The sequence below is a fragment of the Pleurodeles waltl genome, chromosome 5 (genome assembly GCF_031143425.1).
Source record: "Pleurodeles waltl isolate 20211129_DDA chromosome 5, aPleWal1.hap1.20221129, whole genome shotgun sequence".
NCBI classification, from domain to species: Eukaryota; Metazoa; Chordata; class Amphibia; order Caudata; family Salamandridae; genus Pleurodeles; species Pleurodeles waltl.
The window spans coordinates 1,175,355,340-1,175,383,334 of NC_090444.1; the positions used below are offsets into that span (position 1 = coordinate 1,175,355,340).

At 46.8% G+C, this 27,995-nt stretch overlaps 1 protein-coding gene across 1 annotated transcript in view; it reads right to left on the reverse strand.

Moving 5' to 3' along the window:
- Window positions 1-27,995, reverse strand: part of SERINC1 (serine incorporator 1) — a 136,269-nt gene that overhangs the window by 40,604 nt on the left and 67,670 nt on the right. The window contains exon 8 of the mRNA XM_069235404.1: window positions 16,222-16,366. Coding sequence (XP_069091505.1) covers window positions 16,222-16,366 — 145 coding nt within the window. The remainder of the gene's footprint in view (window positions 1-16,221; window positions 16,367-27,995) is intronic.

Consider the following 27,995-nt stretch of genomic DNA (forward strand, 5'->3'; position numbering starts at 1 on the left):
ATCTGGGGTGTTCCCCAAATTTGAAAGTACTTGTTCAGAACTTGGGGGTGAATTTCCCATTCGTGGACTTGTTGGTGGTCTCGCGAAAGGTTGTCTGCTAGTTGGTTTTGTATTCCTGGAATAAATTGTGCTATTAGGCGAATGTTGTTGTGAATCGCCCACTGCCAAATTTTTTGTGTTAGGAGGCACAATTGTGTTGAGTGTGTTCCTCCTTGTTTGTTTAAATAATACATTGTTGTCATGTTGTCTGTTTTGACAAGAATGTATTTGTGTGTTATTATGGGTTGGAAGGCTTTTAACGCTAGAAATACTGCTAACAGTTCTAGGTAATTGATATGAAATTTTGTTTCGTGTATATCCCATTGTCCTTGAATGCTGTGGTGATTGAGGTGTGCTCCCCACCCTGTCATGGAAGCATCTGTTGTTATAACGTATTGAGGCACTGGGTCCTGAAATGTCCGCCCTTTGTTTAAATTTTTGCTGTTCCACCATAGAAGCGAGAGGTATGTTTGGCGGTCTACCAACACCAGATCTTGAAGTTGACCCTGTGCCTGTGACCATTGTGATGCTAGACACTGTTGTAAGGGTCGCATGTGTAGTCTTGCGTTTGGGACAATGGCTATGCATGATGACATCATGCCTAGAAGTTTTAGCACAAATTTTGCTTGTATCTTTTGGTTTGGAAACATAGCACTTATTACCTTGTGGAATGCCTGCACTCTTTGTGGACTTGGAGTGGCAATTCCTTTTGATGTGTTGATGGTTGCTCCTAGATATTGTTGTGTTTGACACGGTTCTAGGTGTGATTTTGTATAGTTGATGGAAAACCCCAGTTTGTGAAGGGTTTGTATGACAAATGTGGTGTCGTTTGCGCATTTTTTTACTGTGTTGGTCTTGATTAGCCAATCGTCTAGGTAAGGGAACACATGTATCTGTTGTCTCCTGATGTGTGCTGCTACTACTGCTAGACATTTTGTGAACACTCTTGGTGCAGTTGTTATTCCGAATGGCAACACCTTGAATTGGTAATGTATTCCTTTGAATACGAACCGTAGGTACTTTCTGTGAGAAGGGTGTATTGGTATATGAAAGTACGCATCCTTTAGGTCTAATGTGGTCATGTAATCTTGCTGTTTGAGCAGTGGAATGATGTCTTGTAGTGTGACCATGTGAAAATGGTGTAGGTATTTAGTGTCCTGAGATCTAATATTGGTCTTAATGTTTTGTCTTTTTTTGGAATTAGAAAGTACAGGGAGTAAACTCCTGTGTTTTTTTGTTGTACTGGTACTAACTCTATTGCATCCTTGTGCAGTAGTGCTTGAACTTCTAGTCCTAAAAGTTCTAAATGTTGTGGTGACATTTTGCGTGTTTTGGGGGGGATGTTTGGTGGGAAGTTGTGGAATTCTATGCAATAGCCATGTTGGATTATTGCTAATACCCAATTGTCTGTTGTAATCTGTTGCCAAGATTGGTAGAATTGGCTTAGTCTTCCCCCCACTGGTGTTGAGTGAAGGGGTTGCGTGACTTGAAAGTCACTGTTTAGGTGGAGGTGTTTTTGGAGTCTGGAATCTTCCCCTACTCCTTGGGAATTGACCCCCCCTATATCCCCTGAAACCTCCCCTTTGGAAGGAACCCTGATATGGTGTGGTTCTTGTTTGTTGGCTGGTGGTGTCTGTGGGTTGGCCACGAAACCCCCCTCTAAATGGAGTTTTTCTGAAAGAGCCTCTGCTCTGCGGGGAGTAGAGTGCGCCCATGGCCTTGGCCGTGTCTGTGTCCTTTTTAAGTTTTTCAATGGCTGTATCCACTTCAGGGCCAAAAAGTTGTTTTTCGTTGAAGGGCATATTAAGGACAGCCTGCTGGATTTCAGGTTTGAAGCCTGAAGTGCGGAGCCAAGCGTGTCTCCTTATGGTGACAGCAGTGTTGACTGTTCTCGCTGCAGTATCGGCTGCGTCCAGTGAAGAGCGGATTTGATTGTTTGAGATCGTTTGTCCCTCTTCAACTATTTGCTGCGCCCTTTTTTGGTATTCTTGGGGAAGATGGTCTACGAGAAGTTGCATCTCATCCCAGTGAGCGCGGTCATATCTGGCCAGCAGCGCTTGAGAATTTGCGATGCGCCACTGGTTGGCTGCCTGTGATGCTACTCTTTTCCCTGCCGCATCAAATTTTCTGCTTTCTTTGTCCGGAGGTGGGGCGTCACCAGATGTATGGGAATTTGCTCTTTTGCGAGCTGCCCCTACTACTACGGAGTCAGGTGGTAACTGCGAAGTAATAAACACTGGATCTGTGGGTGGTGGTTTGTATTTTTTATCCACCCTTGGGGTGATGGCTCTTGATTTTACGGGCTCTTCAAAAATTTGTTTTGCGTGCCGTAACATCCCCGGTAGCATTGGGAGACATTGATATTGGCTATGTGTAGCCGAGAGGGTGTTAAATAAAAAATCATCCTCTATAGGGTCTGAATGCAGTTGGACATTGTGGAATTCTGCAGCCCTAGCCACCAGTTGTGAGTATGAGGTACTGTCCTCTGGCGGTGACGGCTTTGTGGGGTATGAATCTGGATCATTGTCCGGCACTGGGGTGTCGTATAGGTCCCAAGCGTCTTGATCCTGATCATCTTGACTTATGGTAGTTTGCGCTGGTGAGTGCATTTGTGGCGGTGTTTGTGCCGGCGATGCCTGTTGTAGTGGAGAGGGCGGAGGCGTGACTTTTTTGACCACTTTGGCTTGTGGTTGTGCGTCATCCTTGAGGAGACTGATCCTTCTTTTCCTCATTATTGGGGGAAGGGTTGATATCTTCCCTGTGTCTTGCTGGATGTACAGTCTCTTTTGTGTGTAGTCTGATTCTACACTTTGGAGCTCTTGTCCAAATCTGTGCATCTGGCCACTTATTCCTTGTTCCTCTGAGTAGGATGAAGGTGTGGTATTTTTCGGCGCCGAGAGAGAATCTTTTTTCGGTTTCGGCACCGACAGAATTTTTGTTCCTTTCGGCATGGATTCTCGGTGCCGATGTTTTTCGGTGCCGGTATCTTGTCTTTGTCTCTCGGAGCCGCTTTCTCGGCTCCGAGGTTGCTCCATGGCGGTCCCTCGACCGGAGTCGGGTGTCTTCGCTATGGGCGTGCCCTTTTTCGGCGCCTTCGACGGGTCGCCTGTTTTATGGGTCGAGCCATGGCCTGTTGGCAGTGGCGTCCCCTGGGCTTTCGTTTTGTCAATGGTTTTACTTTTCGACGTCTTACTCACAGTTTGTTGCTGTTGTTCGACGTCGGAGTCTCCGGATTCTGATTCCGGAACCGAGAATGTTTCCTCTTCGTCGTCGAAACGTTGTTTTGTCGGCGTGGACGCCATTTGTAGACGCCTGGCTCTTCGGTCCCGGAGTGTTTTTCTGGACCGGAAGGCTCGACAGGCCTCACAGGTATCCTCCTTGTGCTCGGGGGACAAGCACAAGTTACAGACCAAGTGCTGATCTGTATAAGGATACTTACTGTGACATTTTGGGCAGAAACGGAACGGGGTCCGTTCCATCGGCTTCGATGTCGCACGCGGTCGGGCCGACCAGGCCCCGATGGGGGAATCGAAGCTACCCCAAAGTCTTCCGATGATCGGCGTCGATGTACCTAACTATCCCGATACCGAACGGAACAATACCGACGCTTTCTTCCGAGATTCTGACTAACTTTCCGAACCGAAACACGGAGCGAAAAGGAATACGTCCGAACCTGACAGCGGAAAAAAACAATCTAAGATGGAGTCGACGCCCATGCGCAATGGAGCCGAAGAGGGAGGAGTCCTTCGGTCCCGTGACCAAAAAGACTTCTTCGAAGAAAAACAACTTGTAATACTCCGAGCCCAACACCAGGCAGCGGACTGTGCCAAACATGTGTATCTGCAGCAACATATGCCATCGAACATATCTTTTCTTAGTTTATTTTAAGAACCACAGGTTCAAATTCTACATGTAATATCTCATTTGAAAGGTATTGCAGGTAAGTACTTTAGGAACTTTGAATAATTACAGTAGCATATATACTTTTTACATAAAACACAATAAGCTGTTTTAAAAGTGGACACAGTGCAATTTTCACAGTTCCTGGGGGAGGTAAAGTATTGTTAGGTTTCACAGGTAAGTAAGTCACTTACAGGTTTCAGTTTTTGGTCCAAGGTAGCCCACCGTTGGGGGTTCAGAGCAACCCCAAAGTTACCACACCAGCAGCTCAGGGCCGGTCAGGTGCAGAGGTCAAAGAGGTGCCCAAAACACATAGGCTTCAATGGAGAGCAGGGGGTGCCCCGGTTCCGGACTGCCAGCAGGTAAGTACCCGCATCTTCGGAGGGCAGACCAGGAGGGTTTTGTAGGGCACCGGGGGGGACACAGGTCAGCACAAAAAGTACACCCTCAGCAGCGCGGGGGCGGCCGGGTGCAGTGTGCAAACACGCGTCGGGTTTTCAATGGTTTTCAATGAGAGACCAAGGGATCTCTTCAGCGGTGCAGGCAGGCAAGGGGGGGGGCTCCTCGGGGTAGCCACCACCTGGGCAAGGGAGAGGGCCTCCTGGGGGTCACTCCTGCACAGAAGTTCCGTTCCTTCAGGGGGGCTGCGGGTGCAGGGTCTTTTCCAGCCGTCGGGACTTTAGGTTCGGGCAGTCGCGGTCAGGGGGAGCCTCGGGATTCCCTCTGCAGGCGTCGCTGTGGGGGCTCAGGGGGGACAACTTTGGTTACTCACGGTCTCGGAGTCGCCGGAGGGTCCTCCCTGAGGTGTTGGTTCTCCACCAGTCGAGTCGGGGTCGCCGGGTGCAGTGTTGCAAGTCTCACGCTTCCTGCGGGGATTGCAGGGGTCTTTAAATCTGCTCCTCTGTAACAAAGTTGCAGATCTTTTGGAGCAGTGCCGCTCTCCTCGGGAGTTTCTAGTCTTTCTTGAAGCAGGGCAGTCCTCGGAGGATTCAGAGGTCGCTGGTCCTTTGGAAAGCGTCGCTGGAGCAGGTTTCTTTGGAAGGCAGGAGACAGGCTGGTAGGACTGGGGCCAAAGCAGTTGGTGTCTTCTGTTCTTCCTCTGCAGGGGTTTTTCAGCTCAGCAGTCTTCTTCTTCTTGTAGTTTCAGGAATCTAAATTCTTAGGTTCAGGGGAGCCCTTAAATACTAAATTTAAGGGCGTGTTTAGGTCTGGGGGGTTAGTAGCCAATGGCTACTAGCCCTGAGGGTGGGTACACCCTCTTTGTGCCTCCTCCCAAGGGGAGGGGGTCACATCCCTAATCCTATTGGGGAATCCTCCATCTGCAAGATGGAGGATTTCTAAAAGTTAGAGTCACTTCAGCTCAGGACACCTTAGGGGCTGTCCTGACTGGCCAGTGACTCCTCCTTGTTGTTCTCATTATTTTCTCCAGCCTTGCCGCCAAAAGTGGGGGCCGTGGCCGGAGGGGGTGGGCAACTCCACTAGCTGGAGTGTCCTGCGGTGCTGGAACAAAGGGGTGAGCCTTTGAGGCTCACCGCCAGGTGTTACAGCTCCTGCCTGGGGGAGGTGTTAGCATCTCCACCCAGTGCAGGCTTTGTTACTGGCCTCAGAGTGACAAAGGCACTCTCCCCATGGGGCCAGCAACATGTCTTGGTTGTGGCAGGCTGCTGGAACCAGTCAGCCTACACAGATAGTCGGTTAAGGTTTCAGGGGGCACCTCTAAGGTGCCCTCTGGGGTGTATTTTACAATAAAATGTACACTGGCATCAGTGTGCATTTATTGTGCTGAGAAGTTTGATACCAAACTTCCCAGTTTTCAGTGTAGCCATTATGGTGCTGTGGAGTCCATGTTTGACAGACTCCCAGACCATATACTCTTATGGCTACCCTGCACTTACAATGTCTAAGGTTTGGCTTAGACACTGTAGGGGCACAGTGCTCATGCACTGGTCCCCTCACCTATGGTATAGTGCACCCTGCCTTAGGGCTGTAAGGCCTACTAGAGGGGTGACTTATCTATACTGCATAGGCAGTGTGGGGTTGGCATGGCACCCTGAGGGGAGTGCCATGTCGACTTACTCATTTTGTTCTCACCAGCACACACAAGCTGGTAAGCAGTGTGTCTGTGCTGAGTGAGGGGTCCCTAGGGTGGCATAAGATATGCTGCAGCCCTTAGAGACCTTCCCTGGCATCAGGGCCCTTGGTACCAGGGGTACCCGTTACAAGGGACTTACCTGGATGCCAGGGTGTGCCAATTGTGGAATCAAAAGTACAGGTTAGGGAAAGAACACTGGTGCTGGGGCCTGGTTAGCAGGCCTCAGCACACTTTCAATTCAAAACATAGCATCAGCAAAGGCAAAAAGTCAGGGGGTAACCATGCCAAGGAGGCATTTCCTTACACAAACCCCCCCCCAAACGAAAGAGGATGAGACTAACCTTTCCCAAGAGAGTCTTCATTTTCTAAGTGGAAGAACCTGGAAAGGCCATCTGCATTGGCATGGGCAGTCCCAGGTCTGTGTTCCACTATAAAGTCCATTCCCTGTAGGGAGATGGACCACCTCAACAGTTTTGGATTTTCACCTTTCATTTGCATCAGCCATCTGAGAGGTCTGTGGTCAGTCTGAACTAGGAAGTGAGTACCAAAGAGGTATGGTCTCAGCTTCTTCAGGGACCAAACCACAGCAAAGGCCTCCCTCTCAATGGCACTCCAACGCTGCTCCCTGGGGAGTAACCTCCAGCTAATGAAAGCAACAGGCTGGTCAAGGCCATCATCATTTGTTTGGGACAAAACTGCCCCTATCCCATGTTCAGAGGCATCTGTCTGCACAATGAACTGCTTGGAGTAATCTGGAGCTTTTAGAACTGGTGCTGTGCACATAGCTTGTTTCAGGGTGTCAAAGGCCTGTTGGCATTCTACAGTCCAGTTTACTTTCTTGGGCATTTTCTTGGAGGTGAGTTCTGTGAGGGCTGTCACAATAGATCCATATCCCTTCACAAACCTCCTATAGTACCCAGTCAAGCCAAGGAATGCCCTGACTTGAGTCTGGGTTTTTGGAGCTGCCCAGTCCAGAATAGTCTGGATCTTAGGCTGGAGTGGCTGAACTTGGCCTCCACCTACAAGGTGTCCCAAGTAAACCACAGTTCCCTGCCCTATCTGGCATTTGGATGCCTTGATAGAGAGGCCTGCAGATTGCAGAGCCTTCAAAACCTTCTTCAGGTGGACCAGGTGATCCTGCCAGTTGGAGCTAAAGACAGCAATATCATCTAGATAAGCTGCACTAAAGGACTCCAAGCCAGCAAAGACTTGATTCACCAACCTTTGGAAGGTGGCAGGGGCATTCTTTAAACCAAAGGGCATAACAGTGAACTGATAATGCCCATCAGGTGTGGAGAATGCGGTCTTTTCTTTTGCTCCAGGGGCCATTTTGATTTGCCAGTACCCTGCTGTTAAGTCAAAGGTACTTAACAATTTGGCAGCCCCTAATTTATCAATCAGCTCATCAGCTCTAGGAATGGGATGGGCATCTGTCTTGGTGACAGAGTTAAGTCCTCTGTAGTCCACACAAAACCTCATCTCTCTCTTTCCATCTTTGGTGTTAGGTTTGGGGACTAAGACCACTGGGCTAGCCCAGGGGCTGTCAGAGTACTCAATTACTCCCAATTCCAGCATCTTGTGGACTTCCACCTTGATGCTCTCCTTAACTTGATCAGACTGTCTGAATATTTTGTTTTTGACAGGCATGCTGTCTCCTGTGTCCACATCATGGGTACACAGGTGTGTCTGACCAGGGGTTAGGGAAAAGAGCTCAGCAAACTGTTGCAGGACCTTCCTACAGTCAGCTTGCTGTTGGCCAGAGAGGGTGTCTGAATAGATCACTCCATCTACTGAGCCATCATTAGGGTCTGATGACAGAAGATCAGGGAGAGGCTCACTCTCAGCTTCCTGATCCTCATCTGTTACCATTAACAGATTTACATCAGCCCTGTCATGGAAGAGCTTAAGGCGGTTCACATGGATCACCCTCTTGGGGCTCCTGCTTGTGCCCAGGTCTACCAGGTAGGTGACCTGACTCTTCCTCTCTAGCACTGGGTAAGGGCCACTCCATTTGTATTTGTCCTGAAGTGCCCTGGGAGCCACAGGCTCCAAAACCCAGACTTTCTGCCCTGGTTGAAATTCAACCAGTGCAGCCTTTTGGTCATACCAACACTTCTGGAGCTGTTGGCTGGCCTCAAGGTTTTTGCTTGCCTTTTCCATGTACTCTGCCATCCTTGAGCGAAGGCCAAGTACATAGTCCACTATGTCTTGTTTAGGCTCATGAAGAGGTCTCTCCCAGCCTTCTTTTACAAGAGCTAGTGGTCCCCTTACAGGGTGGCCAAACAGAAGTTCAAAGGGTGAGAACCCTACTCCCTTCTGAGGCACCTCTCTGTAAGCGAAAAGCAGACATGGCAAGAGGACATCCCATCTCCTTTTGAGTTTTTCTGGGAGCCCCATGATCATGCCCTTTAATGTCTTGTTGAATCTCTCAACAAGGCCATTAGTTTGTGGATGATAGGGTGTAGTGAATTTATAAGTCATGCCACACTCATTCCACATGTGTTTCAGGTATGCTGACATGAAGTTGGTACCTCTGTCAGACACCACCTCCTTAGGGAAGCCCACTCTAGTAAAGATACCAATGAGGGCCTTGGCTACTGCAGGGGCAGTAGTCGACCTAAGGGGAATAGCTTCAGGATACCTAGTAGCATGATCCACTACTACTAGGATGTACATATTTCCTGAGGCTGTGGGAGGTTCCAGTGGACCCACTATGTCCACCCCCACTCTTTCAAAGGGGACCCCCACCACTGGAAGTGGAATGAGGGGGGCCTTTGGATGTCCACCTGTCTTACCACTGGCTTGACAGGTGGTACAGGAGGTGCAAAACTCCTTAATCTTCTGGGACAGGTTGGGCCAGTAGAAGTGGTTGACTAACCTCTCCCACGTCTTGGTTTGTCCCAAATGCCCAGCAAGGGGAATATCATGGGCTAAGGTCAGAATAAACTCTCTGAACCCCTGAGGCACTACCACTCTCCTAGTGGCACCAGGTTTGGGATCTCTTGCCTCAGTGTACAGGAGTCCATCTTCCCAATAGACCCTATGTGTTCCATTTTTCTTGCCTTTGGACTCTTCAGCAGCTTGCAGCCTAAGGCCTTCAAGAGAGGGACAGGTTTCTTATCCCTTACACAACTCTTCCCTTGAGGGTCCCCCTGGGCCCAAGAGCTCAACCTGATAAGGTTCCAGCTCCATAGGCTCAGTTCCGTCAGAGGGCAGAACTTCTTCCTGAGAAGAGAGGCTCTCTTTTTCTTGTTGTGTTGCAGCTGGTTTCCCAGCTGACTTTCCTTTTCTCTTGGTAGGCTGGGCCTTTCTTCCAGACTCCAGCTCTACTTTTTCCCCCTGTGCCTTGCACTGTGCCCTTGTCTTGACACACACCAGTTCAGGGAAACCCAGCATGGCTGCATAGGTTTTCAGTTCTACCTCAGCCCATGCGGAGGACTCCAGGTAATTTCCAAGCAAACAGTCTACTGGGATATTTGAGGAGACCACCACCTGTTTCAGGCCATTGACCCCTCCCCACTCTAAAGTTACCATTGCCATGGGATGTACTTTAGTTTGATTGTCAGCATTGGTGACTGGATAGGTTTGTCCAGTCAGGTATTGGCCAGGGGAAACCAGTTTCTCTGTCACCATAGTGACACTGGCACCTATATCCCTCAGGCCCTCTACACTTGTCCCATTAATTAAGAGCTGCTGCCTGTATTTTTGCATGTTAGGGGGCCAGGCAGCCAGTGTGGCTAAGTCCACCCCACCCTCAGAGACTAATGTAGCTTCAGTGTGACACCTGATTTGCTCTGGGCACACTGTTGATCCCACTTGGAGACTGGCCATTCCAGTTTTAGCTGGAGTGGAGTTAGAAGTGGTATCTTTCTTGGGACAGGCCTTGTCTCCAGTTTGGTGTCCAGACTGACTACAGCTACGACACCAGGCCTTTTTGGGATCAAAGTTTTTACCCTTGTACCCAGGATTGTTTTGTGAAGAGGCTCTGGGCCCACACTCCTGTGCAGGTTTTTGGGGGCCTGTAGAAGACTCTTTACTATTTTTGTTTTTGGTTGTCTCACCACCTTTCCCCTGGGGAGGTTTTGTGACCCCTTTCTTTTGGTCACCCCCTGTGGAAGTTTTGGACACCCTAGTCTTGACCCAATGGTCCGCCTTCTTTCCCAATTCTTGGGGAGAAATTGGTCCTAGGTCTACCAGATGCTGATGCAGTTTATCATTGAAACAATTACTTAATAGAGGTGTTCTTTCACAAATAAATTGTACCGCCCATCATAATTACTTACACCACTGCCTTGAATCCAACCATCTAGTGTTTTTACTGAGTAGTCTACAAAGTCAACCCAGGTCTGGCTTGAGGATTTTTGAGCCCCCCTGAATCTAATCCTATACTCCTCAGTGGAGAATCCAAAGCCCTCAATCAGGGTACCCTTCATGAGGTCATAAGATTCTGCATCTTTTCCAGAGAGTGTGAGGAGTCTATCCCTACATTTTCCTGTGAACATTTCCCAAAGCAGAGCACCCCAGTGAGATTTGTTCACTTTTCTGGTTACACAAGCCCTCTCAAAAGCTGTGAACCATTTGGTGATGTCATCACCATCTTCATATTTAGTTACAATCCCTTTAGGGATTTTCAACAGGTCAGGAGAATCTCTGACCCTATTTATGTTGCTGCCACCATTGATGGGTCCTAGGCCCATCTCTTGTCTTTCCCTTTCTATGGCTAGGATCTGTCTTTCCAAAGCCAATCTTTTGGCCATCCTGGCTAACTGGATGTCCTCTTCACTGGAGTTATCCTCAGTGATTTCAGAGAGGTTGGTCCCTCCTGTGAGGGAGCCAGCATCTCTGACTATTATGCTTGGAGTCAGGGCTTGAGAGGCCCTGTCTTCCCTAGATAGGACTGGTAGGAGGGAATCACCCTCCAAGTCACTATCATCATCCTCTGAGTTGCCATCCTCAGAGGGGTTGGCCTTTTCAAACTCTGCCAACAGCTCCTGGAGCTGTAGTTTGGAAGGTCTGGGGCCCATTACTATTTTCTTTAGTTTACAGAGTGACCTTAGCCCCCTCATCTTAAGATGGAGGTAAGGTGTGGTGTCGAGTTCCACCACATTCATCTCTGCACTAGACATTATGCTTCTAAAAGTTGGAATACTTTTTAAGAATCTAAAACTAGTTCTAGGTTCTAATTCAAACTTTTACAAAACTTTTAAACTCTAAAAGAAATGCTAAACAGGATCTAACACAAGGCCCTAGCAGGTCTTTTAAGAATTTAGAAAAATTGCTCAATTTGCAAAAATCAATTTCTGATGACAATTTTTGGAATTTGTCGTGTGATCAGGTATTGGCTGAGTAGTCCAGCAAATGCAAAGTCTTGTATCCCACCGCTGCCACCAATGTAGGAAGTTGGCTCTGTATGCACTATTTCAAAGTAAGGAATAGTATGCACAGAGTCCAAGGGTTCCTCTTAGAGGTAAGATAGTGGCAAAAAGAGATAATACTAATGCTCTATTTTGTGGTAGTGTGGTCGAGCAGTAGGCTTATCAAAGGAGTAGTGTTAAGCATTTGTTGTACATACACACAGGCAATAAATGAGGAACACACACTCGGAGACAAATCCAGCCAATAGGTTTTGTTATAGAAAAATATCTTTTCTTAGTTTATTTTAAGAACCACAGGTTCAAATTCTACATGTAATATCTCATTTGAAAGGTATTGCAGGTAAGTACTTTAGGAACTTTGAATAATTACAGTAGCATATATACTTTTTACATAAAACACAATAAGCTGTTTTAAAAGTGGACACTTAGTGCAATTTTCACAGTTCCTGGGGAGGTAAAGTATTGTTAGGTTTCACAGGTAAGTAAGTCACTTACAGGTTTCAGTTTTTGGTCCAAGGTAGCCCACCGTTGGGGGTTCAGAGCAACCCCAAAGTTACCACACCAGCAGCTCAGGGCCGGTCAGGTGCAGAGGTCAAAGAGGTGCCCAAAACACATAGGCTTCAATGGAGAGAAGGGGGTGCCCCGGTTCCGGTCTGCCAGCAAGTAAGTACCCACGTCTTCGGAGGGCAGACCAGGGGGGTTTTGTAGGGCACCGGGGGGGGGGGACACAGGTCAGCACAAAAAGTACACCCTCAGCAGCGCGGGGGCGGCCGGGTGCAGTGTGCAAACACGCGTCGGGTTTTCAATGGTTTTCAACGAGAGACCAAGGGATCTCTTCAGTGGTGCAGGCAGGCAAGGGGGGGGCTCCTCGGGGTAGCCACCACCTGGGCAAGGGAGAGGGCCTCCTGGGGGTCACTCCTGCACAGAAGTTCCGTTCCTTCAGGTGCTGGGGGCTGCGGGTGCAGGGTCTTTTCCAGCCGTCGGGACTTTAGGTTCAGGCAGTCGCGGTCAGGGGGAGCCTCGGGATTCCCTCTGCAGGCGTCGCTGTGGGGGCTCAGGGGGGACAACTTTGGTTACTCACAGTCTCGGAGTCGCCGGAGGGTCCTCCCTGAGGTGTTGGTTCTCCACCAGTCGAGTCGGGGTCGCCGGGTGCAGTGTTGCAAGTCTCACGCTTCTTGCGGGGATTGCAGGGGCCTTTAAATCTGCTCCTCTGTAACAAAGTTGCAGATCTTTTGGAGCAGTGCCGCTCTCCTCGGGAGTTTCTAGTCTTTCTTGAAGCAGGGCAGTCCTCTGAGGATTCAGAGGTCGCTGGTCCTTTGGAAAGCGTAGCTGGAGCAGGTTTCTTTGGAAGGCAGGAGACAGGCCGGTAGGACTGGGGCCAAAGCAGTTGGTGTCTCCTGTTCTTCCTCTGCAGGGGTTTTTCAGCTCAGCAGTCTTCTTCTTCTTGTAGTTTCAGGAATCTAAATTCTTAGGTTCAGGGGAGCCCTTAAATACTAAATTTAAGGGCGTGTTTAGGTCTGGGGGGTTAGTAGCCAATGGCTACTAGCCCTGAGGGTGGGTATACCCTCTTTGTGCCTCCTCCCAAGGGGAGGGGGTCACATCCCTAATCCTATTGGGGAATCCTCCATCTGCAAGATGGAGGATTTCTAAAAGTTAGAGTCACTTCAGCTCAGGACACCTTAGGGGCTGTCCTGACTGGCCAGTGACTCCTCCTTGTTGTTCTCATTATTTTCTCCGGCCTTGCCGCCAAAAGTGGGGGCCGTGGCCGGAGGGGGCGGGCAACTCCACTAGCTGGAGTGTCCTGCGGTGCTGGAACAAAGGGGTGAGCCTTTGAGGCTCACCGCCAGGAGTTACAGCTCCTGCCTGGGGGAGGTGTTAGCATCTCCACCCAGTGCAGGCTTTGTTACTGGCCTCAGAGTGACAAAGGCACTCTCCCCATGGGGCCAGCAACATGTCTTGGTTGTGGCAGGCTGCTGGAACCAGTCAGCCTACACAGATAGTCGGTTAAGGTTTCAGGGGGCACCTCTAAGGTGCCCTCTGGGGTGTATTTTACAATAAAATGTACACTGGCATCAGTGTACATTTATTGTGCTGAGAAGTTTGATACCAAACTTCCCAGTTTTCAGTGTAGCCATTATGGTGCTGTGGAGTCCATGTTTGACAGACTCCCAGACCATATACTCTTATGGCTACCCTGCACTTACAATGTCTAAGGTTTGGCTTAGACACTGTAGGGGCACAGTGCTCATGCACTGGTGCCCTCACCTATGGTATAGTGCACCCTGCCTTAGGGCTGCAAGGCCTACTAGAGGGGTGACTTATCTATACTGCATAGGCATTGTGAGGTTGGCATGGCACCCTGAGGGGAGTGCCATGTCGACTTACTCGTTTTGTCCTCACCAGCACACACAAGCTGGTAAGCAGTGTGTCTGTGCTGAGTGAGGGGTCCCTAGGGTGGCATAAGATATGCTGCAGCCCTTAGAGACCTTCCCTGGCATCAGGGCCCTTGGTACCAGGGGTACCAGTTACAAGGGACTTACCTGGATGCCAGGGTGTGCCAATTGTGGAATCAAAAGTACAGGTTAGGGAAAGAACACTGGTGCTGGGGCCTGGTTAGCAGGCCTCAGCACACTTTCAATTAAAAACATAGCATCAGCAAAGGCAAAAAGTCAGGGGGTAACCATGCCAAGGAGGCATTTCCTTACAGGTACCCAAGAAAAAAATTCTTCACCTTACTTCAGAACCAGGCAAAGAAGCTGGTCTTATTATGGGCCATGGCTCGGGCTGCTACAGCAGTAATTTCTTCAAGCAAAGACACTGTCAGATTGTTTACAATTTGGCAACACATTCCTAGGCAATGACAATTTAAAGGTACGGTATCCTGCTTATGTATTTACAATACAAGGAGCAGATGGTGACCAGAGTGGAACAGATTTTGATTGCATAACAATGAACAAAAATAATCTATTATGCTGATCTCCAAGAATGCGGCGGTCTCCTCCGATGCAGCTTGGTGAGGTGGTACTTACCTCAACAGGAGGGGAGGACCTCAACACCTTCCTTATCTGTGCCTTCATTGAGTCCGAGAGGCATTCAAGTGTGTGACTTTCTCAAAAGAGGTACCTAACATTGGAATTAGACACTATGCTACCAAGAGTGTTTATGGCTATGTGTGGAGAATAATTTCCACCTGGTGCTTGGACTACATGTTGGATATATTCTCTTGCAGTGTTCTGAAGTTGGAATTTTTTTGCCAAAATAGGACTTTGAACTTGGCGCAATAAAGTGTCACGTAGACGACAATCAAATCGGTTAATGTACCCAGGACCATGGGTGGCTGTATGAAGTTCTCTTGTTCCTAGGCTTTTTGCAAAACATCCTAAATATGTCTAACACCATGAGATTATTTTCCTCAACGGGTCCTTACTTTGGTTGTGTCATTTATGAAGGTAGATTCATTTGAACACATGTATTATGCCTAGTAAGGATGCTCAAGTTAAAATACTAAGGGAAGGGCACTAAGTCAGTTTGCACGGTGGTAAATTGCAAGTGCTGAATGCACATACCCTTTACACCATAAGGTGTAATTACCAGTTAGACCGTATTTTTTTTTTTTCTTTTTTTTTTACAGGTGGTTTCAGAGTTTCACTTGCTGAAGAAGGAATATCATGTGCATAGCTAGCCGTTGTCTGTATGTTTTCTAAATGAAAAAAGGCAGAGCAGTTGCAATGCAGGTTAGCTCTAGGTGATAAAGCGTTGCTATAAGCTTGTTAAAAAGGATTACCCAGGAGGTAGCCAGGATCTTTCTTCTAGGAGGAAGAGTGGCTAGTTTGACTCATCTGCATTTGACTCAGTGGTGGGCTAGGTTTTTTTTTTTTGTTTTTTTTTATTGTGGCAGCCTCTTAAAGCTTTTATTTGCTGTACGACCTAGGCTCACCTCTGATGGCACTTACTGCTGGCTGAATAAAGATACAGTATCCACAAGAAGAACGATCAATAACTGGTTAATATTTTTGTGATGGAGACTCAAATGTAACCAAGGATTATCCCAGTTAAGTGGGAATATCATGCAGTTCTAACCATGGGTGTTCCAGATGGCACCTATGTGAAAGCATCTGGTCACATCTCTGGGATGCACAAGTAGGTTAACTGTTCAACCACTTAAAAACTTAAAGTGACCTGATTAAGATCAAGTCTAATGCTCATGAATACAGCGGAAGATGGTGAATCTGCAGGAAAACAGACTATTCCATAGAAAAAAGAAATTAAAGAAGAAAAAAAAAAAACACATCGCGATCGCGCTGTGTAAAATGCAGTGCAATCGCACTGCGTGGAAAATAAACAGATAATGTAGTCCGGAAATCATGCTGAAAACAACGAACGTCGTATGTTTTTAGTCGTTTACCGGTGCTGTGTAGGTGGGCTGAACACCAGAAAGGCATGACATATGCAAGCCTTTCACGAATGAAAGCAAGTGGATTTTAAAAGGCAAGCCCACGAACCAATGAAAGTGACTGACGTAACATGGGCATGGTTGGAAGCTCAAAGAGAGATTACAGCATGGGACGGAGCACTTTGCGCTCGCCCATAAAAAAGGACCATTCCCAAAGGACTATGACAGTGGTAAGCTCGACATTCTCAATAGACAAAGGGCAGTTAAATATGTTTCTTAGCATCTGTCATTTTTCATCACCCGATATATGACAGCGTCTCGAGGTGGCTCTCACTATTCTGCATCAGCACGGCAGAGCATACAAAAAAAATCATTGACATGTAGCTTTATATTAAAAGGGTGGTCCAGAAACACAGGCTCACCTGGAGTAGAGAACACAAAGCAAGAACAGAACCAGTCCCACGATTCCTTGCGCATCCCACCATTGCACACCTTGACCTTGTCCTGGAGTGGTACTTGTACCGTTGTATCCGATAATGCTCAGCAAGCTTGGGTTACATGTCCTATCTTTTGGAAGAAAGCACAATATGTAAACACTGCGACATAAAACATTATTTCCTATGCAACAATTTCTGTACTAAATTTAAAGAAGCAGAAGCATTGATGAGGCCAATTACAAGAATGAATGTACATCCTGAACATTAATTAAGTCTGAGTTGTTGCAACAAACCAATTTACGTGGGAAAAAAAACAAAAAAAAAAAAAAAAAAAAACACACTTCTCTCTTATTTAACCAGCTTTTCCCCCGATGCCCACGGGTCTAAATGTGAACCAAAGACCTCATACTGACAGACACGGAAAAAGAGAAACAACAGTTGCTTACATTAATTCTGAATCCTGTGGAAAGAATTTTGGGGTGGCAAAACAGCATTAAAAAATCATTGCACTGCCACTGACTATCAGTATCCAATTTCTCTTACATTAGCTTTGTTTGTCTGAAAACTAATTTTTACAACTCAAAGATAAAAGAAAATGCCAGCGTCAAAGTTAGACTCCATATGGCATTGGGTTACATGTTACCACTTGCGAGGAAAGACAATGAGTAGCAAATAGCTGGAAGTGCTTCAAACAGAAGAAGATTTGTCCGTCTTATCAAGTGGGCTTGATCTCAAACTGATCTGTCTTCCAATGAAAAGTAGTCAACATACTGAAGATGTTCATTAATCGGAGGCAGAGGTTCGAGTTCACCAGAACCAACACCAGATTGGTTGTTACTGTGCTGATGTCACATAGCAACAGCAGAACAGTGCAAAGTTCTGGCATGCTCTAAAAAAATGCTGTCTAAAAGACTTGTGTGCACTGGGTTAATAACCGATTTGTACCAAAATAAAGGAAAGGTCCATTTTGTAGAGTAACACAGTGTAAGCATGACGGGTAAAAGTGCTGGAGCACTGAAGTAGAGTAGGGGCAGTAGAAGAGGAGAGGAATAGATGTTATTGGGTAAGTAGTGACTATAAAAATTATTATAGGGTCATAACGTGAAGAAATGGTATATAAAGGGGAACTGCACTTTTTCAGAAAATACTCTCTGGGGCAGACTTCAGCTTGGGCTACTCTCATCCCATGTAACAGTTTTAACTTCTTTGGCCAGATGAGGATGATGATTCTTCTTTTGCGGGTAAGCTATATTAAGCCTAACTGCATGTGGTGGAGGGGCTGGGCAGTAACAGTTTCCTTCCTCCCCATAGACCGGTCTCTCCTGAGCACACACTGTTCCGAAAGAGGTACTGCTCCTTTCTCAAACCAATGCTCACCTCTGCGGTGAAGGAAAACGTTACTTACCCAGTGAGTAGCTGTTTGTGGCGTGAAGTGCTGTAGATTCACATGCTTTGCATATTTCGGCCATTTAGTGTTGGGTCCGGAAGGTTGTGAGTTGTTTTTCGACTAAAAAAGTCTTTTGAATCACAAGGTATAGTGACTCCTCCTCTTGCTGGCAATGACCATGGCCATCGACTCCATTGTTAGATTGTTTCCCATAGGAGGTTATGGATGGAGTGTAGTGTAAATGTAATAGAAATGAAATGTCCATGACTGTGAATGTATATGAAAAGACTGACAGCCATAGTTGTCCGGGGAGGCAGGTGGGCCCATGTGAACCTACAACAATGCATGCCACAAACAGCTGCTCACTGGGTAAGCAACATTTTCCGTTTGATGGCATGTGTGGTTGTAGATACACATGCTCTGCATAGACTGTGAAGCAGTACCCCCCAAAAGCAGTGGCCAACCGGTGGGTGTTGCAGTGTTTTGAAAAAGAGTATGTAGCACTGCCTAACCTACATCAGCTTGTTGGTGTGCTACAACATGCACACAATAATGTTTAGGCACGTCTATTGTGACCTAAGTGTGATGCAAACATTGATTGAGGGTAGTGACTTTGATGAGCCAGTCTAGGTATGGGAAAACATTAATTTTCTGTCTGCAGAATGAGCAGCGACAACTGCGAGGCATTTTGTGAACATCCTTGGTGCTATTGTGACCCTGAAGGGGAGAACTTTCAATTGGTAGCGTTGTTCTGCTATCAAAAATCTGAGGTATCTACGATGTGCTGGGTGTATAGGAATGTGAAAGTAGGCGTCCTTTAAATCTAAAATTGATAAAAAGTCACCTTGTTGAAGCAGCGGAATTACTTCTTGAAGCGTGATCATGTGGAAATATTCTGATTTAAAGGCCTGAGATCCAGGATAGGGCTTAAGGAGCCATCCCTTTTGGGCATGAGAAAGTATAGTGAATATACTCTTGTTCCCTGATGTCGAGTTGGCACTATGGCTCCTCTGGCTAGTAAAGCCTGCACTTCCTGTTTGAGGAGAGGGACATGTTCCTGTGAAAGTCTGTGAGTGAGAGGGAGAATGTTTGGAAGTGTGAAATTGAGCTCCAGACAGTAACCATGTAGGATAGTATTCAAGACCCATTGGTCTGTGGTGAGATTTTGCCAGTGCTGGAGAAAGAGCTGAAGGCGTCCTCCTACAGGTGGCTGACAATCACAAGGAAGGTGAAGTGAGTCACTGCTTGGAGGCAGTGGAAGAGGTTCTAGGGGAGGTTTTTCCCCCATTCTCGATTGTTTCCTCTATAGCATGGATACTCAAAGTACGGCCCGCGGGCCTCATGCGGCCCCTCTGACCTTTACATGTGGCCCCTTGGGCAACAGGAGCACTGGGCAGCTGTTTGCTCGACTCCGCACTAACAATAAAAATATTAAATAGACACGTAATAATTTATTTCAAACTTATTTGGTGTTAAAGAAAAGAAGTAACTAGGGACTCCTGCACTTAACTTTAGAAACGCCTTCATTTTTAAAGACATCTTGCAGCACAAGTGTAAAACTAAGACAGTCTCTTCAAAATTAAAAAAGCGTATTTAGTTAACATTGAGAACACTTTTGCCTTAGTACAATTTATTTTATAAGTGCATTGATATGTATTCATTTAAAAGTGATAGTTTTCATACATAAATTTGGAAACATAAATTCTTTCTTCTACCCTGAGAACACCATCAATAGTAAATTAAAGAGGCAAGCCACTTGGTATGTGCACTTTATGGGTGGCCTGGATTCCTATCATACATTAACAACATTGTAGTTTAATAAATCAAACATAGAAGCAGTTTTTGTGCAGCGCACACCATGAATCATGTATTTCGAGGTCATCTTAAATGTGATAATGTAGAAAAAGGAGGGAAAGTGAGACTAAACAATTGCCTAGGATCACACAATTTGGAAAAGTGGGTAAGCTGGGATTAATTCCAGGTTTTCTGGTTTCCCATTGTTTTTTTCAGCCACTAGATGTATATCATTTGCTTCTTTTACACCTACCTTGCCACCAATCCCCCCAGCTACCCCACCCGACCGCCACTGCCCTGACATCAGTGCGGCCCCCAGGCACGTCACAGACCAAACTTTTTGGCCCCTGGGATAATGTTTGAGAGTACCCATGCTCTATAGGAACCCTTATAAAAATCCTCTATGGGAGGATGAATGGGGTTGGCCGTTGTGGTAGGATAATGAAGTCTCTGGTGGAGAGGTTTTGGAGGAATTTTTATATTGTGGCCTACGAAAAGTACCACGAGAGGCAGGAGTTTGGAGCGCTGCCAGGGACTTGGTCACTTCATTATCCATCTGTTCAACCACTTGATGAACTTGAGGGCCAAAAAGGTGCTCTTTGTTGAATGGTACATTTAAGGTTGTTTGTTGTACCTCCTGTTTAAAACCAGAAATGTGTAGCCATGCATGTCTGAGTAAGAGGACACTAGTGTTTATACCTCAAATAGAATTGCTAGAAATTAATTAATCTACTCTAGTACCACAAGAGGCAGGTGTTTGGAGCGTTCCCATGGACTTTGCCACTTCATCATCTATCTGTTCAAGCATCTGATGAACTTGCGAGCCAAAAAGGTGCTCTTTGTCGAATGGTAGATTTAAGGTTGTTTGTTGTACCTCCTGTTTAAAACCAGAAATGCGTAGCCATGCATGTCTGAGTAAAAGGACACTAGTGTTTATACCTCGAATAGAATTGTTAGAAATTAATTGATCTTCACTAGCAATCTCTTCTCCCCTTTTTCTGTGATCCTCTGGGAGGTACTGGAGAAGCTAGTCCATTTCATTCCAAAGCGCTCAATAGTATCTAGCAAGCAACCCTTGAGTATTGGTGATACGCCAATGGTTAGCTGCTGAGCTCGCCAGAAGCATCAATGAGCTTGCTTTCCTTGTCAGGAGGCGGAGCATCATAAGCAGCTTGTGAGTTGGCTCTTTTCCCACCGTTAGATATCACCAAAGAATCTGCAGATATCGGACCTTTAATAAAAACTGTATCAGACTGGGAAGACGTATATTTCTTTTCCACACGTGGAGTGATTATGTATGCCCTAGCAAAGCCTGGAAGGATATCTCCCGTGTGTCTCATCATGCCTTTAAGCATGGGCAGATATTGTGTGACCCTGTGAGATGTTGTGAGTGTCTTAAATAGAAAGTCATCTTTGACTGTTTCTTTGTGAAGGGACACCTGATTGGATGTGGCAGCCCTTCCAATAAGTTCATATAAGGAAGAAGTATTGCCTGGTGGGGATGGTCTAGCTGGACAGACATCCGGGTCAGAGTCTTCATCTGGGTCAACATCGTAATGCAACCAAGGGTCTGTATCTGTGAGAAAAGGCATATTATCATTCCGCATCTTGAGTGTTATGTAATGAGGGAGGTAAGCCCTGTGGGGTGATGTCAAGAGGTTCATCTTGTGATTGAGGAGGTGAAGGAGATGGGGGCGGAGTGATTGGTGGTGAGGATGTAGGTGAATATCAACTGAGTCTCTAGCCATTCTTTTTTGCATGGTTGGAGGCGTAGGTGTGTCAAGAACCTCTCCAAAAATAAGTTGAATATGAAGCTGAGACTGCCTGGCATGGTGCGGTTGCCTAATTTTATGGAGGATAGGCTTGAGGGAAGTAGTTGACTCTGAGGCTGTAGTTATTTTCAGTCTTTTCAGCTCAGAGGCACTCTTGACTTTTGGTGCCAAGGTAGTCAATACATTTTTAGATGCCGAAACAGCTGGTTCCGAGTGGGATGCAGAAGCTTTCGGAGCCGGGGTTGATAGTGTTCAGCTCGGTATCGAAGTGGAAGGCTTAGTTTTGCTTTTCAGAGCTGAGCTCGATGGGGTTGTATCCGAGATTTTTGGTGCCTGCCATGGACCGAAGGCAGTGGTGGCCCAATAGCTTTTGCTTCTGTGCTGGAGGACTTTTCAGTCAGAGCAGGGGGGGCTCTTACTCACGGTTGGTTGAGCCAGAGGAAATCGGTTACATTTTGAAGACTGTGTTGACTTCAGAGTCTGAATCCTCAATTGATAAGGCCTCTTCCTCAGCACCCGAGGCCTCATAAAGTTCCTGCTCCTGTTCCAGGTCGGACATGGTTTCCTGGAGTCCAAAAATATTCAGTGTGTCCTCTATTTCGTGTCTTTGCATTTCTCTACGATAGGCTCTCTGATCTTCTTCGATTCGAAAGACTGTCAGGCCTCACAGTCCTCCTCTCTATGTTCCAGAGACAGGCAGAGGTTGCAGACCTGGTGCTGGTCGGTTCACAGGAACTTTGCATGGCACTTCAGACAGAAGCAGAAAGGAGTCAGTTTCATTAGAATTTCATTCTTGTGAAGATGGAATAGAGAAATACAGGGGCCTGAAGGGCCTCTATCAAAACATGTTGATCCAACAGAGAGGTTCGGGAAAGCAGAAGAAAGGAAATTTGTGTTCAATGAACTGGAAAGGCTTCCCGAACGGAAGAGGCCTAAAAGACGGTCTCAAATCGGAGCTCGGTGAAAGCACGACCGGACCCGATGGTGGAAGAAGGCAAGCTAACAATGGAGCCAATGGCCATACTGTAGGAAGTTGGCTCCGTATGCACTATTTCAAAGTAAGGAATAGTATGCACAGAGTCCAAGGGTTCCCCTTAGAGGTAAGATAGTGGCAAAAAGAGATAATACTAATGCTCTATTTTGTGGTAGTGTGGTCGAGCAGTAGGCTTATCAAAGGAGTAGTGTTAAGCATTTGTTGTACATACACACAGGCAATAAATGAGGAACACACACTCAGAGACAATTCCAGGCCAATAGGTTTTTGTATAGAAAAATATATTTTCTTAGTTTATTTTAAGAACCACAGGTTCAAATTCTACATGTAATATCTCATTTGAAAGGTATTGCAGGTACGTACTTTAGGAACTTTGAATAATCACAATAGCATATATACTTTTTACATAAAACACATATAGCTATTTTAAAACTAGACAGTGCAATTTTCACAGTTCCTAGGGGAGGTAAGTTATTGTTAGTTCTTGCAGGTAAGTAAACCACCTACGGGGTTCAAATTTGGGTCCAAGGTAGCCCACTGTTGGGGGTTCAGAGCAACCCCAAAGTCACCACACCAGCAGCTCAGGGCCGGTCAGGTGCAGAGGTCAAAGTGGTGCCCAAAACGCATAGGCTTCAATGGAGAAGGGGGTGCCCCGGTTCCAGTCTGCCAGCAGGTAAGTACCCGCGTCTTCGGACGGCAGACCAGGGGGGTTTTGTAGGGCACGGGGGGGGGGGGCGGGAGACAAGTCCACACAGAAAGTACACCCTCAGCAGCGCGGGGGCGGCCGGGTGCAGTGTGCAAACAAGCGTCGGGTTTATAATAGGAATCAATGGGAGACCAAGGGGTCTCTTCAGCGGTGCAGGCAGGCAAGGGGGGGGGGGGGCTCCTCGGGGTAGCCACCACCTGGGCAAGGGAGAGGGCCTCCTGGGGGTCACTCCTGCACTGGAGTTCCGATCCTTCCGGTCCTGGGGGCTGCGGGTGCAGGGTCTTTTCCAGGCGTCGGGATCTGGGAATCAGACAGTCGCGGTCAGGGGGAGCCTCGGGATTCCCTCTGCAGGTGTCGCTGTGGGGGCTCAGGGGGGACAACTTTGGTTACTCACAGTCTTGGAGTCGCCTGGGGGTCCTCCCTGTAGCGTTGTTTCTTCACCAGTCGAGTCGGGGTCGCCGGGTGCAGTGTTGCAAGTCTCACGCTTCTGGCAGGAATTGCAGGGGTCTTTAAAGTTGCTCCTCTGGAAACAAAGTTGCAGTCTTTGTTGAACAGGGCCGCTGTTCTCGGGAGTTTCTTGGTCCTTTTAGAGCAGGGCAGTCCTCTGAGGATTCAGAGGTCGCTGGTCCTGGGGAAAGCAGCGCTGGAGCAGTTTTCTTCCAAAGGGGGGGGGGGGGGGGGGGAAGGGGAGACAGGCCGGTAGGGCTGGGGCCAAAGCAGTTGGTGTCTCCGTCTTCTCTGCAGGGTTTTTCAGCTCAGCAGTCCTCTTCTTCTTTAGGTTTCAGGAATCTGAGTTCCTAGGTTCAGGGGAGCCCTTAAATACTAAATTTAAGGGCGTGTTTAGGTCTGGGGGGTTAGTAGCCAATGGCTACTAGCCCTGAGGGTGGGTACACCCTCTTTGTGCCTCCTACCAAGGGGAGGGGGTCACATTCCTATCCCTATTGGGGGAATCCTCCATCTGCAAGATGGAGGATTTCTAAAAGTTAGAGTCACCTCAGCTCAGGACACCTTAGGGCAGAGGTCATCAAACTGGGGGGCGGGCCCCCCTTGGGGGGCCTCAAGTGATCCCAGGGCGGGGCGCCAAACTCTGGCTAAAAGAAATATTATGCAGAAAACATGCCTTTGTTTTAAGCAGAAGCATGTTATTGCAGTTTTAAAAAGGTAACAGTACTTAACTGCAATGTTTAAATAGGTTTAGACCTATTTAAACATTGCCATCTTTCTAAAATAATTGTGAAAAATTCTGAGGGGGGGCCCAATGTGTTTTTTTTTTTCAACTGGGGGGGGCGCAGCATTAAAAAGTTTGAAGACCACTGCCTTAGGGGCTGTCCTGACTGGCCAGTGACTCCTCCTTGTTATTCTCATTATTTCCTCCGGCCTTGCCGCCAAAAGTGGGGCCGTGGCCGAAGGGGGCGGGCAACTCCACTAGCTGGAATGCCCTGTGGTGCTGGAACAAAGGGGGTGAGCCTTTGAGGCTCACCGCCAGGTGTTACAGCTCCTGCCTGGGGGAGGTGATAGCATCTCCACCCACTGCAGGCTTTGTTACTAGCCACAGAGTGACAAAGGCACTCTCCCCATGTGGCCAGCAACATGTCTCGAGTGTGGCAGGCTGCTAAAACCAGTCAGCCTACACGGGTAGTTGGTTAAGGTTTCAGGGGGCACCTCTAAGGTGCCCTCTGGGGTGTATTTTACAATAAAATGTACACTGGCATCAGTGTGCATTTATTGTGCTGAGAAGTTTGATACCAAACTTCCCAGTTTTCAGTGTAGCCATTATGGTGCTGTGGAGTCCGTGTTTGACAGACTCCCAGACCATATACTCTTATGGCTACCCTGCACTTACAATGTCTAAGGTTTTGCTTAGACACTGTAGGGGCACAGTGCTCATGCACTGGTGCCCTCACCTATGGTATAGTGCACCCTGCCTTAGGGCTGTAAGGCCTGCTAGAGGGGTGACTTATCTATACTGCATAGACAGTGTGAGGTTGGCATGGCACCCTGAGGGGAGTGCCATGTCGACTTACTCGTTTTGTCCTCACCAGCACACACAAGCTGGCAAGCAGTGTGTCTGTGCTGAGTGAGGGGTCCCCAGGGTGGCATAAGATATGCTGCAGCCCTTAGAGACCTTGCCTGGCATCAGGGCCCTAGGTACCAGGGGTACCAGTTACAAGGGACTTACCTGGATGCCAGGGTGTGCCAATTGTGAAAACAAAAGTACAGGTTAGGGAAAGAACACTGGCGCTGGGGCCTGGTTAGCAGGCCTCAGCACACTTTCAATTCAAAACATAGCATCAGCAAAGGCAAAAAGTCAGGGGGTAACCATGCCAAGGAGGCATTTCCTTACACATACGCATTGCCAGCAAGTGGAGGAGTTACTATACCTTGTGACTCAAAAGACTTTTCAAAGAAAAACAACCTGAAACCTTCCAGACCCAACACTAGATGGTGGACGTATGGAGAGCATGTGTTTCTACAGCCACACATGCCATCAAACTGAGGTTTTACCTTGCACCCCACATGACATATTTGTTCATCAGCTGCCTCCTACGTTCTTCTAAAAATTGACATACAACAGAGAAGGAGGAGGTGTAACCAGGAATACCTTATTGTAATTCTGATCTTGGAGCAGGCTATAGTCAGTACTTCATCTAATAAGGTCTCATCTGCCAGAACCAGTGCCTGCTGTCCCTTTCAAAGATCACAGTTGTGCTGCCCTTCAACAATAGCACCTATGGATCCCCCCCCCCGACCCCTGATCAATTTCAGGAGCAGTTCCTCTCTCTATACAAACCACGTCTCCAGATAATTCTGCAAGTAGTCTGTATTTAATAACTAACATCCATATAGTTTTTGGTTCTATGGATGTTTCTACTATTCGTAACCCACCCCAGTCCTGATGTTTAAGCAATGCTGTCCTGTTTTCGTGCATGCTGGAGATTCCTTTCTCTTTACACAGAGACATGGCTTCCTTGTCTCGAACTGCAGTAGTTTCTCTTTAGGTCAATCAGTTTTCTACAGTTTGTCAAATTAAGCATTACTGAGGATTTTTGTCTATTCTTTGTAACATTTCCCCCACATACGCTCTCTGTGGGGAATGCTCCTGTAATGACCATGAAGCGGAGAATAAAAAAAACCAAAAACCTTCCTGTTCTTCTCGGAGTCCTCCTGTTCAGGTAATGCATATTGTGTGCCGTTACAGACAGTTTTCGAGCTTGCAGCAGACTAAGGTTTGTATCGTTCCTGACATACAAGATGGCACTCATGTCTGTAAATAGTAGTGTTCTCTTTAGATTTGGGAACTGCCAGTGGAAACAGCCTCTGTTCTGCTAGGAAGATCTCCTCTGTTTTGCTGAAGATGAGTCCAACTAACAATCACCAGAACACTTATCAAAGAAACAGGTCTGGTATCTCCAGAGTTGCACAAGTAGCAGAAATAGTTCAGGGCTTTTACACCCTCATCTAACAAGTCTTGCAAACAGTAGGTGGGGTTACCATTGGTGCATCATGGTCTGGCTCATCTTCTGCATTTCACACATACCCTAGTCTCAAAGCAAGCTGACACCACCTCTCTGTTGCACCTCTCCAGAAACCCCATTCAGGATTAGGTGAAAACCCGGTTATGGAATAGAAGCATCAGAGCAACACAATTTCTGCTTTTTCACTCCCACCATCTTGGCTCATGACTTCTTATTGAAGAAGCTAAATCGTGATATTTAGGGCGTGCTATAGGAAGGTCTCAAAAATGGTTTATTAGTAGGTGGGTTCAGGTTTCCATCAGGGCCTCTAGCCAATACTATCTCAGAGCTTTCCCATGAAGTGACAGGTGGTTTCATGGCCTTCAGAAAAAAATCCAACAAGTGTTAACCAGACAAAGTCTTAGGAGCCCTGTTAACAAGTGTGGTGTGGAGATTGGGTATGAATTCCAATGAGAGTGAAGGGTATCTTTAAAGTATTATAATTTAACCACGTGAGAGATGGTGTTCATAAATCCAGGTTTTGGCCATATATAACTTCAAAGGTGCAGAACATGCTAATGGACCATTTTGAGACATTTGTATACAGCAAAGATGTAAAATGGCTGGAGCATGTGACATGTACTTTTATAACTGAAAAAGGTTTAACTGATATTTAACACAACAAAATACAAAATCGCCTTCTGGTTGGAATTCGAAGCTGAAACAAATTTAAAATTTAAGAGGCCATTGGGTCAAGGGATAGCTTCTTTGCCTCTAAAATGCACGAACACAAGCATTGACAAAAATAAATATTTTGGATTGTGTGTCATACGAAGAACATCCTCTACCTTTACAAACATATAGACAGCAGAGGCACAGCATGGGCAGCAGTACTACATGTGCTTTTCACACAAACTGTACAGTATTAAAAGCAGTAATTTAGCACAGAAACACACATTCTTAGCAGCAAAACAGATTCACCTCACAAAGAACAGTGTATCAACAAAACAAGAGTATAAGCAGCAATGCTCCAAGGGAAGATGAATGGGAAAAGAAAGCCCACACATATGGATTTTTAGTAGCCCACCAGGGTGACTTGGAAATGGTGCAGCTGTCTACTTCTGGGAAAACAGTTGTGGCCTAGGTCTGAAATTCAAGGCTTACAACAACTATGCTGGTTGGATTAGTCAAGACAGGCAAAGTAGCAGGATCATCAATAAACGGTTCCCCTGAAAAGATTATGAGGCTATGAGAGGAATATAACTACAAACAGTGCACTGATCACGGCTATTCTAAAATATTCAACCTCAAAACGAGAGGCTCAGAAAATGCGCCCAATGCCTTGTTCCCACACAGAACCGTGCTTCCGCCGAGGCATTCGCAGGTCATCAGTACTGCATCAAATGCAGTTTTGCAAATGATCCTCACTCACAAACCCTAGACAAGGAAAACTGCAATAGTGAAAATATTAAGAGCTTGAATGGCAAATTATTGTAACTGTCTTTAACCTCAGACATCTTCGAGCACTCATCCTTTAAATGCCACATGAGGAGATCTTTAAACTAATGTTTGTAAAAATCCAGGTTTACTTTAAAATGAGGCTTAAATGACAGTTAAAAATAAAATACTTGCTGTCTTTACAGATTGTAAA